The sequence below is a fragment of the Haliotis rufescens genome, unplaced genomic scaffold, assembly GCF_023055435.1.
Source record: "Haliotis rufescens isolate VD_foot unplaced genomic scaffold, xgHalRufe1.0.p SCAF_2, whole genome shotgun sequence".
NCBI lineage: Eukaryota > Metazoa > Mollusca > Gastropoda > Lepetellida > Haliotidae > Haliotis > Haliotis rufescens.
The window spans coordinates 22,273,340-22,286,310 of record NW_025963890.1 but is presented as its reverse complement, the minus strand read 5'-3'; the positions used below and the strand labels follow the sequence as shown (position 1 = coordinate 22,286,310).

Below are 12,971 nucleotides of genomic sequence, written 5' to 3'. Positions count from 1 at the left end.
CAGGACTAGCCAATCTATGCATAGTCTAATCAAAATCTATTAACTAGACATCTGGTTTCGTAAACATGGACAGCAGGATTTGCAAAGCATGTGTTCCGTCACATATTTTCCAAATCTTTTCATGTTTCATATTTTTTATCAAGGTGCTCAAATGATTTGATGCACTTCTTGAAGTGAGGCCTGTTTTATTACAACATAGTACTTGATTATCGATCAGATCGTCTTGACTGGACGCCGCCATTTTGTTTCAAGCAACTGCAAGAGATGTGGCCCCTGGTGGCCCTAAACTCGAGCCACGAAAACCAGCATAGTTTGTCAAGGGTGGGAACTGGACTTTTGCAGTCAGTTAACACCCTTGACTCGGGAAGATACATATCTCTTTACTCATAAATAAATTTCACCTATCCTGAAATGTTACCAGCCACAGGGTGTGGGGAGGCAGCTTTTTCAGACATGGCTTTGTAATAAATTATAATTTACTCTTCAAGAGGACCAGAAAATATATATGGGTATGTTGTATTACCACAGGAAGTACATGAACATAATGAAGGAAGGCTTGGAATATCTCACCAGTTTCTGAGCCACTATGGTGTTTCCATTCTGAATGCATGTAATTAGAAATCAATGGGCAAACTTGCAAAACTGTTTTTGTTAAATATTTGAACACAGGGATGGGAAATGCAAAGAACAAAAAACAGACATGCATAGAACAAAGGCGACACAAAACAAAGAACACGCATATAAAAGTGATTTTATTTTGAACCAGTTGAAACTGAAATAACAAGAAGTAGATGAAATGAACTACAGCATTAGCACCAAGGCACATTGATTCACATGCTAGACTTGTAATTAAAGAAGTGCTTCATTCATTTCACTCCAGCGTTCAATAAATGAATTGTATTAAATTTATTAGTATCATGATTATGATGTTCAAATATACATTTATGTTGAAAGGTTTTAACTCTCGTCAATATTACTTAGATACAGGAGTTATGATATATACTCAGCAAAACAACTTTTGCGTATATATATTTTGAACAATAATAGTATAAATTATGACTTTAATTAAATCTCCAACCAAGGAATCAAGCAAGATGAAGATTTGAGTTAAGTAGCATGAATAATCACAATTGTCATAAATCATAAAAAAACCAACACAGATCCACAGAGGAAAATGGGATAAAGACATCAGGAAGCAGGAGATACCAGGATATGCATGAAACAGGATTGCAGCTAACATGGTTGCACACAAACTTGGTACAAAAAAGCTAATATTATGCAAATGTTTAAGGACCAATATATATTATATGACACAATATTGCAATGATTCATCATATTTTTCAAAAATATTTCCAAGACATTGGACATTTAGCTTAATGTTTTAGTGTTATAATGATACCAAAGAATTATCAGAACATGATAGCAAGACCAACTGAAAATGTGACAAACATTCAAACCGAATAAGCACACAAATTAACATGACAATAAAACTTACCTTTTCCCCTATTGAACAAGTTTGTTTCTGTAACTATTAAACATGATAAAACTTACTTAAATATACAAGTCAGTAAATGCACAGAAAAAGTAAAATAACCAACACTTTGCACTTAGGCCAGATCAACTATTTTTCTTGTTTTATTGATGTTAGGCCAGATCAACTATTTTTCTTGTTTTATTGATGTTAGGATACAGGAGGTAAAAGATAAAAACTGTAAATTGATTTAAGTGATTGTAAAGTTAATGAAAGGATGTCATATTTAAATTGCCTAACGATTAAGAGTTTGAGTGTGTGATCACATGTTTCTTGCTAAAGGTTATTGAAATTAAAGAACTCTACCAAGAAGACATTTGAAAGAAGCATATTTTAAAGCTGGATGATTTATTTGAGTTCCTTTTACTTTTCCAAACATTTAGTGAAGGTGCAACAATAAAACACGAAAGAAACATTGATCTCGACTTATTCATGTTATAATGTTTCTACAGGCAATATACATCAAATAATATTAAATTCTTTATGCCACTCAAAACTAGCATAAATAATATAAACAATGCAATACCACATTAAATTCAAGGATATATTTAGGTATTTGCTGAGAGTGATAATCGTATCCAGTTCTGCAGCAAAAGTCAGTAACAATTCCCAAAATATAATTAGAAATTTCTCAATTCATAGTTCATAATAGAACCTTGTTTATATTTCATCTTTGAAAAGCTGACTTTTTATTTACAGATAACAGAACAAAAATTATCTGTAAAAGGCTTGAATACTAAATTTTACATTACTTCTTTGAATACAAGCTTAATATACTCCTATATCTAAACCAAACAAAATATCCAAATTTTGAACAAAAGAATAGTATCTTCCTAACTGGCCTGCTAGAGGCACTTTGCTAGACATCCTTGATCAATGCCTGTAAATGTGTAATTAAAATACAGTGTAACATCATTCCAATTAAAGGAGGACTAGGCTTAGATGAATTGGCAGTCATTTTCACAATATATGCCTTACAAGTCTATACACCTAGGCTGCATTTTGGTATACAATGGTATAGTGCACCTTTAATGGTCAACCACATTTCTTTGTTTGATCGTATGTACAGCTTCCCTGAACCATATATAAAACCTGAGAAAACCAAGCAATTTCATGCCACCTTTTCACTACATTTTCCTACAGTGCGTGGGCCTGATCTACTTGACCCAATGTGTATGCATTCCAAAAAATGCCCTCCCAGGGGGCTAATCAGAATATTTACATGCCAGACACAGCCACAATGGAACTGAATGTGTAATAAAAGAAACCCAGCATAGAAAATTCAGTCTTCAATCATTTCCATTGTTGATGCCAAATGATTTATTCACCTATGGAGACAAATCAATGAAGAAGGTGTGACCAGCCTTCTTGGCTTTGTCTTTGATGTTTTCTGCCTTCTAGAATATTCTTGGTTCATGGAAAAGGATATTACTGATGGTTTGGAAATGAACAGATTGGTTTTGACATGTCTCTGCATACTTCCACATAAGTTTTATCAAATTCTAAATGTACATCTTAAGTTTGGCTGTGTTTAACATCATTTATAGAAAAAAATCTAACTTTTTAAATAATAATAATAATAATAAATTTAAAATTGCCTTATCATGTATATCATATGATATAGTCATAAGATATTCCACAAATCTCATGACAAAATTAAAATTATTTTTGAACAATCATTACGGTCATAATGACATAAGGCAAACAAATTCTTTCACTTTTCCAGTTTTTACTTCTTAACCATCAATATTAAATGTAATAACATCACTCACCTCTGGGGACTCTGGCCTGGGAGAAAAGTCTAGTATCCTTGTAGTCCGGCTTACTGTGTTCCCTGGGCAAAACTTACTCTTGTGTTTTGCAAGCAGCCCAGGGCTGGTAAATGTCATGCTACACTCATGACATTTCCATATTCCTAATGCTGATGACATGGTGACAAAGTACTGTCTCTTTTGTCACTTACATCTTTCTTGTCTCTCAAATGTCACAAAGTAAATTCTGAAACATAATGAAAACATTTGAAAATAATTGGGAAAAGAGAATCAAAACATTTTCTTCAACATGCTCATGCCCAAATAGAATGGAAATAAAACATTTGTCAAGCAGTAATTTGTACAGTTCCACAAGACTGACGTGACTTCCATGGTACAGATTGGTTCACTCTATAGGACATAGGCTGATTATCATCCAAAATGTTCTTAAGATATTTTTTTTCAAAATAAAAGATGAAAGTCAAGACTTGAAGATTTAGGCCAAGGGGTCACTATATTCAAATACTAGTACCATAGCAGATATAGGACTAGTTCCAATTTCTAACACTACTTCAGGTTTTCTGTTGACAGCTAATATCATATACATTTCAACTCCTAATTTCACCCTTTTATGTCAAAGAAAACAATGTGTTACAATATAATGTACCTGGAAATTGTAAACAAATGAATATTTCATATTTCAAGGAAATATCTGTTTTGGGTAACAGAATTAATAACATTTGGACTACCTTTGAATCAGCCCATTTCATTTGGACATTATTTAGGACTTGGGTCTTGAGATAATTTGACAAAATAATCAGGGAAGTAAGAAATATCTTAAACATATTATATCAATATGATAAATTGAGAACTAATGATTGGGAAAACATTTCCATCAATGAAGAGTAATATATTTGATTTAGTGTGTCTCTAAGCATGACAAGGATGTACCAAAAGCGAATCAACACTGGCATCAAACCTATGTAGAACAATGCACATTTGATGTTGTTTCTTTTAACCTTACATTTGTTTACAACTTTATGAATAGGTGCAATAGACTTCTCATGTTTGTCATAGGTTTAAATGAGAAATTGACAAATGAAAAAAGAATTATTATGAACTAGAATAATAAAAAAATATGACCAAAAGACTTAGGTCTTTCTTTCTCAGTATCCTTCTTGTAAATATCAATGAAAAAATGTCAAAACGTAAGAACAAATATTTCCAATACTCACACACACATCTAGGCCTACTGGGAAACCAATTTAATGCATTGCACTAGAAACACTATAAATCCGCCTGTTAACAGATTGTAATATGCAATATATAGAGGATATCTGTATTTCCTTGTCAAATAACAAACTGATATTTCTCTGAGAAAAGGCTATTAAATAGAAGTCTAGTAATTCTATATTATGTATTTTCTTTCTATATTCCTACTCTGAAAACCACTGAGTCATAGTTTCTGCAAAAAGAGTACTTAATAACATATCTCAATTGAGTGAGATAAACAAAATTTTCTATTCATTATTAGATTCTAAATTAAAATGAATAAAAATGATAAACGTAATTTGAAAATAATAAATCAAATATTTCTCATGATTGATTCCTTGTTTGGAAACTAATAATGACACCAACGCACCATTTTTTTTATATTACTATATCTACTTAATTGGAAATAAGTAAAGTAAAGTGTGTTTAGTTTTAAAAACGAATTTGAATAATAAGAAGTTGTTATCCATAAAAATAAGTGTCATGTAGGGACTGTACAAGTTTTTCCAACTTCTAAATGCCTGTCAATGTTCACCAATGCCAGACTAGAATATTTTGGCATTTATCTAGACTATTTTGAACTTCAGAAGAATATTTCTCCCATACAGATTGAACATTATTCAAAGTATACATATTTTAATCTTTCTAATTTTAATCTGAAAATTGAAGAAAAATGACAGCAATTAATTCTGGCTATCGGTCATCGAGAATCGGTGCGGGGAACGCAGACGAGTCTTCTATCTTATCTAATATCTCCTGGACAGCAGACAACTTTCAGAAATCTTATTTTCGAATTAAAAAACAATGTGTGTTTTCCAGAAAAGAAAACTCGTTCAAACATGAACCAGGGATATACCGAATAATCACTTACGTTGGCAAACTATCATACCTGTAGATGATCCAAATCGGCTTAGCGCCGAAGGAAAGTTACCCCAACTTTCTCTCACATTTTCGTTTGCTGTGGTCATCGACCGCCATGTTGTTTCTAGCTGCGCACGCACCTGTTTCGCGTGCCCTCATTCGCCGTTGTCATGAGAACGTTTACAGCACATGACCCACCCAGCTAAGGTAAACAAAACCTCATGCTCTATAGAAAGACGAGAGACGTTTATGAATGAGAAAGTTTTGCTAACTTGAATAGCGTAGCTTGTCAGCGTAAATATAGACATACCCTTCAACAATACCTTGTTCGACAAGTACCGACACTAAGTGCGTATATAAATAGACTAGATCTGCCAACATGTCTCAAAGATCAATCACATATCTGTCAGCAAACATGGTAGATATACCCATCTTCCCGAGGCAAGGGAGTTAATTGACTATAAAAGTCAAGTTCCCACTGGAAACTGTAGGTCTATAATATTTACCAAAATCTGCAAGAATGACCGTTTGTATGTTATAGTCATCGTGTAAAATGTGATTCAGTTATGCAAATATATGCTTAAATATTTCATTCATTTTACAAATTAATGTAACATCTGACCATTTATTTGACAGGCTGACTAAAAATTGTTTAAAATGTTTAAAAGGGCTTAAAAACATTACAACATGCTTATATTGCTAGGATTAGAAGCCAAAAAATGAAAAATATAATCATTGACTTATCTTTTCTTTTGAACCTATTATTTTCAGTCACTAGGTGATGTTTGAAATTCTTTATCATAATAAAATAATTGGAGACATTGTACAGTCAATTTGTAATATAATTTAAATATTTAGGCGTTCGCATCACCTTTATTTCCTATTAGTATACTTTGGGTCCTATATAGACGCATGTCACTTATGCAATGATCAAACTGAAGTTTTGTGTTAGATAACCAGCTAAGAAAATTTTCGATGAAGTGACTGGTGCGAAGTATCCATGTCCGTATTCATAAATTATGTACATTCCATTAAATGAAACATTCCCCACGAGGTTATAAAACCTAACGTTGGGCGCATAAAACCACATGTACCCCGAGTGATACTGCTACGAAGAATTTATCTTACCGACATGTTATAATATGACATTGTAAAAGAATTACAATAAATTCAAAATTGATAGAAAACAGCTTTCGATTGAGCTGAGGTTAACGGGATCGGGTCGTCAGGCTCGCAGACTTGTTTGATGCATGTCATCGTATCCCAATTACGTGGATCGATGCCCATGATGTCAATCACTGGATTGTCTGGTCCAGACTCGATTATTTACAGACCGCCGTCATATAGCTGGAATATTGCTGAGTGCGGCGTTAAACAACAAACCAACCAACCAAGCGATGTCATGTGACTTTCATTGAATCGGAAGTGTGAGTCTTTCTGCTACGTAGCGGGGTATAACGGGACATTACCCGTAAAGCTTTGCAGTCTCTGGTGGGTAAGCTATATTTCATGTGCCGGGCAATACCCATGGGTAGACCGTTTTGCCGCAGACTGATTGATGCCTATACAAAGGTAAGTCATCAAGCACACCGCGTTCGCATCGCGCGGGGAGTTCGGGGGGACCTAGAGGTTTGGCTAGGGTTTTGGGGGGAATTTAACGGTGTGTCGGTTTTTCAGAATCAAAAGTGGGCTGACAATACATGTCTGCAGCTGTTTACTGACGCAGCCAGCACTGTGGGGTTCGACGCATACTATAACGGGAACTGGGCAAACGGGCTCTGGTCCCGGTGGTGGGTGGATGCCGGCTCGACTCGTGACATGACACTGCTGGAGTTGTTTCCGATTGTGCTGTCAGTTTGTCTGTGGGGGACAGCCTTTGCTAACAGGGAAGTAATTTTCTTTTGTGATAACCAAGCTGTAGTGTCAATCATCAATAACAGTCTTCAAAGGCACCCAGAATCATGTCACTGATTAGGCAGCTAGTGCTGCAGTGCCTCAAAATCAACATTTTGTTCAAGGCCAGATATATACTGAGTCAAATTAAAAACTTCACATTTTAAAAAGTAATCCCATATATGATATACAACGGACAAATGTATCAGAGAAGGTAATTTTTAATCATACATGTCCAAAGAAGGATTTTAATTAACAGTGGTAACCATAACTTGTTCCAGGCACCTACGGTATTCGGTAATAACATCAACAGTTTAAATCATAAGTCCCAAGCACGAGAATCTGATGGCACACAAGTTCAGTAGCGTGTATGGCCACCATGTGCGTTGACAACTGCCACACAACGCCTCCGCATGGACCTTGTGATGCTTGTGAACACATGATTGGGAAGACGACGCCATTGTTGCTGCAAAATGGTACCAAGATCTCGCAAATTATGTGGTTGGTTCTGGAGAGTGCGCAGACTTCTGCCAAGAACATCCCAGACGTGTTCGATGGGATTGAGGTCGGGAGACCTTGACGGCCAGTCCATGACGTTGACTCCCGCATTCTGAAGGAAATTCATTATGAAATTCATTATGACATCACGTCATCGCCGGGCACGTCTACAGACAACATATCAGGCAGCCTCTGTCCTCGTGGACACGTGTGATGTTCACCGACGAGTCACATTTTGTTTCATGCAATATCATTGATTTTGAATACATTTCTACTGTTCATTTACTGTATTCACTGTTTGCTATGCACAGTTTCTGTTTTAGTATATTAAATAGTACTAATTATAACAGAGGAAGAGAGTCACAAGGCATGACATAAGGCATTTATTATATACATGATGTGCTAAATTACATGGAGCTAGAACGTTTGTTGATAAATATTAATACATATCTAGGTGAGGAAAGGCCAACATATGATATTCATTAGGTCTGCTTATGTCGCCTGATGTAATAAGTCACTTTCTCTTGGTGACACAAATAAATCAAGCAGTTGTTACTGTTTCAATCACAGATCATGACGCTGTGTGAACTAGTCGGCGTTCTCAGTGTCCTGACGTAGCCTCATTAACTTCAGTCATGGTATCAGGCGACGTACAGCGACGCCGGTGTCGAATATCTGTCCCATCCGAGTGGACCGCCTCCGTGGTCTAGTGGTAGAGCGTCCGCCGGGAGAGCGGAATGTCGGGGCTTCGATCCCCGGCCACGTCATACCAAAATATGTTAAAAGATGGTACTTGTTGTTACCCTGCCTGGCGCTCGGCATTAAGGGGCTAAAACAAGGAGTGGTCGGCTCGGAGTCAGTATGTTTTGTCTGAGTGGGGTATTCATGTTAAACTGCGGCATGGTATCTCAAAATCGGCATCAGTCCGGACTAGTACAAGCACACACACGCACGCACGCACGCACGCACGCGCGCGCGCGCGCGAATGCATACTTTATCAGTGCAACACTCTTGGACACGACGTTAAACCCAATTTCATCTCAAATCCCATCCTAGTGAAACAGCAGTTCATTCTTCAAAACAAGGAAAGTTTTCGAGTTATGTTTTTTCGTAGTCTCTGAAACGTCGACAGCCTTGTGTAAGTTCTTGCTCTCTTTGGAGGAACAATAAAACCTACCTCAGATTCCACAACACTGGAAAGGTCCTCGAAGGCATCCACCAGTAGGGAAGAAGTGGGACCCGGATGAGATTCATTACCGTCAGGAAGCGTACACATCCCAGTGTGCTCTGGTTTGACAGTTTTCAGGACGACGGGTATGAATTTGCGGCGGTCTTCACTCTGTATCTCCTTGCGTAGTTGTGTTGCTGCATCAAGCGCTGCCAAGTCAAAGAGTATGATAAAGGCATCACCGTCTTCGATGATCCCCCGTCGGGTTGTTCCATCGTTGTCCGAAGGATTATATGTGACCATCTTGTAGTCCACTGAGACGTCTATAGTCCCCGTGCTGTAGATGCCTCGATCCTGCAGTGTCTCCTGTATTCTGGCCTGGTACAACACCTGGAACTGTGTCCTCATGTCATCCCTTATCCTTGAGGAGAGTTGGCAAGGGAGTAGGTTAATGACCGTCACAGTGAACGTATCATTCATCTGTGTCATGTTGGTTTGGTTAGATATTCAGGGCAAGGATGAGTTAAGAGAGAAATAAAATCAAAGTGCTCTTAGAAGAAAAATTGAAAGTTTATATAGTCCATGAAACGGTTTCAACAAAATGCTATTGGCTGACCGGCATGTAACCATTCTACGTCATTCAGGATGGACACGCCTTTTTCTCACCTGTGAGAGACAATATTTATGTGAAAAACTTTATCCAATGGAAAAAGATCATGAAATCGGAATAAGAACACTGATACATTATATGCGCACAATGGTTACATGGTAAATGCTATCTATTTTTTGATAATGTTCAAACTGCAATGTAAAACCTCTTTTGTATTTTCTATTCCTCTTCTACTCTTGAATGACACCATGACATATTCACAAGAAAAGACTGAGTTGAAAAGTATTCTTATGATTATGATTATGATCATGATCGGGGCGGTCGGGTAGCCGAGTGGTTAAAGCGTTCGCTCGTCACGCCGAAGACCCGGGTTCGATTCCCGACACGGGTACAATGTGTGAAGCCCATTTCTGGTGTCCCCCGCCGTGATATTGCTGGAATATTGCTAAAAGCGGCGTAAAACCAAACTCACTCACTCACTCACTATGATCATGATCATGATCATGGAGGGGGTTTGGCGCTTGTATTGGTTGAAACAGGGTCGGTCACTCATTTTATAATTGGCAATAATTCTGTCACTCCTGATTCATCCGCCCAAATTTGACGAACAGATTCATATGTGGGCTTATGTTAATGAAAAATGTTGTATTTATCTTTTGGCCTACCATGGCTAACAATTAGGAGATTAGTCATTTTATAAATCATCTCACAACCCTCTTCAATAAGAGACGCAAGGCTCGTCCCGTGTGGCAGTTCAAGTAAGTTTGATAAAAGGTTTTCAACTACAGCGAATCCGTATAGATCCGGGTTAGAATAGTCTTGTAAGCAAGCCATGCTTGCCGTAAGGCTCGCTGACTTAAAAAAAAATTGGTTGATGCATGTCATCGTATCTGGTCCAGACTCGATTATTTACAGACCGTCGTCGTATATCTGGGATATTGCTGAATGCGGCGATAAACAACAAACCAACAAACAACAACAGCGAGCACTTACATGATTTATCTGGTCCATACTCGGTGAGTGTGTGTGTGTCCAGGAATATCACAGCGTGATCAGCAAACGCTTTAACCACAAGGCTAAATCACCGGCCCGATAATGAAACAATAGATCCAGTGACGCGATAGCGCATTTATTTGTTTTGTTTAAATAACATGCTATGTTAATTTTGAATTACGTCTGTTGTGTACAAGTGCAGAGATTCTACAGCTTGTAAGTAAAGAAACACGTTTCAGAAATTTATAGAATTTTTTTAGTCATTTTTACCACATCGAGATCGTAGCCTGTATTCTATACGAAAGTTGATTGGTGTGTTCTGAGCCTCACAAAGAAAAGACCTAAAGACATTAAAATGATTCTTTTAAGCTTAATTCTTTTCCAAATACACTTTTGCCAACAGAGGGATTGTATCCCAGTTTCGAAGAAATTCGTCTTGGCTGTCCAAAATGTTCTCCACCGCTGCTATGAAAGCTCAAGGGGGTCTACTTATGAGAAAGCATTGTGTTGAAATATTGTTATACCCATATGATCATATAGCTATCTATTCATTGAAAGGAAGTGCTTGGCGCTTAGCAACAACCAGGAGGTCAATGTTTATCACACGTTTGGGTGAAGGCCGCTACAATATAGGAGTGCATAAGTGTATCATTTTATCACTTTGTTACTTGTTTTAACGCCGCACTCAGCAATATTCCAGCTATATGACGGCGGTCTGTAAATAATCGAGTCTGAAAGAGAGAATCCAGTGATTGACACCATGAGCATTCGATCTATGAAATTGGGATACGATGACATGCATCAACCAAGTCACCAAGCCTGACCACCCGATCCGGCATTTTATTGTAAACAGAAACATGTAAACAGATCATACGACAAAGAGTTGGGGTGAGGTGAGTGTCAAAGGTCTAAGTCGCACAGAACGTAAACGGGCAGTTCCGAATGGAGAATAATGGCGGCACTATGTTGTGATATTTGAAAAAAAAAAAAAAATTCACCCTGGCGTTTCAGTCCCCTTTTACAATCCGCGGGGGCACGGGTGGCCCAGTCGTCTAAGGCGCCGCGATTCGCTGTGCAGAGTTGCGTCCCTTGGTCACGCCAGAAACCTATGATTGTGGGTTCGAATCCCGGTTCGCCCTGATTATGTTTCTAGGTTTGTCAGCACCATACCCGTGCTCGTTGGTTTCACCGAAGTGGTAAACGTCTCAGACCTGCATCACTTCGGGCTTTCCTCCCACATTAAGCTGACACGCCGCGATATAACTTGGATACTGTTAAAAGCGGCGTTAAACCCAACTCACTCACTCACCCTTACAATCCGCAACACACGTTTTTTTTTCTGCTATCGTTTATTCACATACACCAGACACCACTGGCACTGTCCAAGGTCGTCTCTTGGATATTGAAGCCCCGTCGATTAAGAAAGCCGTCATCTGAAAGCAATCCCTCGCATCCTTCGTTTGACTGAACGGTCAGTCTGCTCAGGGTTTAACGGACGTAGCACAACAGACGTAACCGCCAATGAAAGGTTTGTCAGATCTTGACGGAGAGAGGTATCAATTGAGAGAAGAGATATGATTTCAATAAGCTTGTCCTATACCCGATGCTTGTGACACCCTTGATTACACTATAGTCCACATAATTCATGTATGTTTAGGTATGTTTGTCAGTGTCACTACAGGTAGAAGGAAAGATAACATATAGAAACTCCTCCTTGTTTTCATCCAGATATTTTCGTTTTATAGCGATTAACAAATGCAACAGTTTATCCAGAATTCAAGAAATTTGTGATAGAAACGGATGCAAGCAAGTTAGCAACATCTCAAAAAGGGAGAGTTATTGAATATGCATGAAGAACTTTAACTCCTGTCTATCTCTTCAACCACAGAAAAGAAATATTTGGCAGTTGTTTGGGCTTTTGACAAGTTCTGAATCTACATGGACGGGAACAAGTTTACATTTATCAGTGACCATAAACCTCTGTCCTACGTGATGAAACGCCAAATGGCGTGTAGCATTCGAAAATTATAACTTTGAGATACAGCACAGAGCAGGTGTTAAAATGGTAGTGGCGGAGGTACTTTCTAGAGCTCCAAATGTGCAGAAATCGATGCAATTTTTCTGGAGGGTTATGGTCCATGACAGAGATAATAAGCCTATAAGCCTTCTAAAATGTAGTAATATATGATTAGGAAGAGGGCAGGTGTAATATGCTAATTTCACCTTGTTTACAATCAATGCGATTCCCTAACATCTATATAAACAACAGCTTTGATTGGAGGAAATGTTGATGAAAACTATTTTGGAAAGGAACAGGAAATGTGAAAAAAACACAAGAAATATGAAACAATATGAAGGTGTTTTTCAACAGTCTTACTACCAAACAATGAAACC

At 37.8% G+C, this 12,971-nt stretch overlaps 1 protein-coding gene across 4 annotated transcripts in view; it reads right to left on the bottom strand.

Annotated features, from left to right (window-relative positions):
- Positions 1 to 5,585, bottom strand: part of LOC124111997 — a 63,447-nt gene extending 57,862 nt beyond the window's left edge. For 2 of the 4 annotated variants that reach the window (XM_046471959.2, XM_048399752.1), the window contains exons 1-3: positions 5,444 to 5,581; positions 3,304 to 3,529; positions 1,496 to 1,528 (exon numbers count right to left, since the gene is read on the bottom strand). In XM_046471959.2, the coding sequence (XP_046327915.2) occupies positions 1,496 to 1,528; positions 3,304 to 3,462 (192 nt within the window). In that variant the 5' untranslated portion in view covers positions 3,463 to 3,529; positions 5,444 to 5,581. Of the gene's footprint in view, positions 1 to 570; positions 601 to 1,495; positions 1,529 to 3,303; positions 3,530 to 5,425 lie in introns of all 4 variants that reach the window. The other 2 variants (XM_048399751.1, XM_048399753.1) reach the window with 2 other exon arrangements.
- Between the last annotated feature and the right edge of the window lie 7,386 nt (positions 5,586 to 12,971).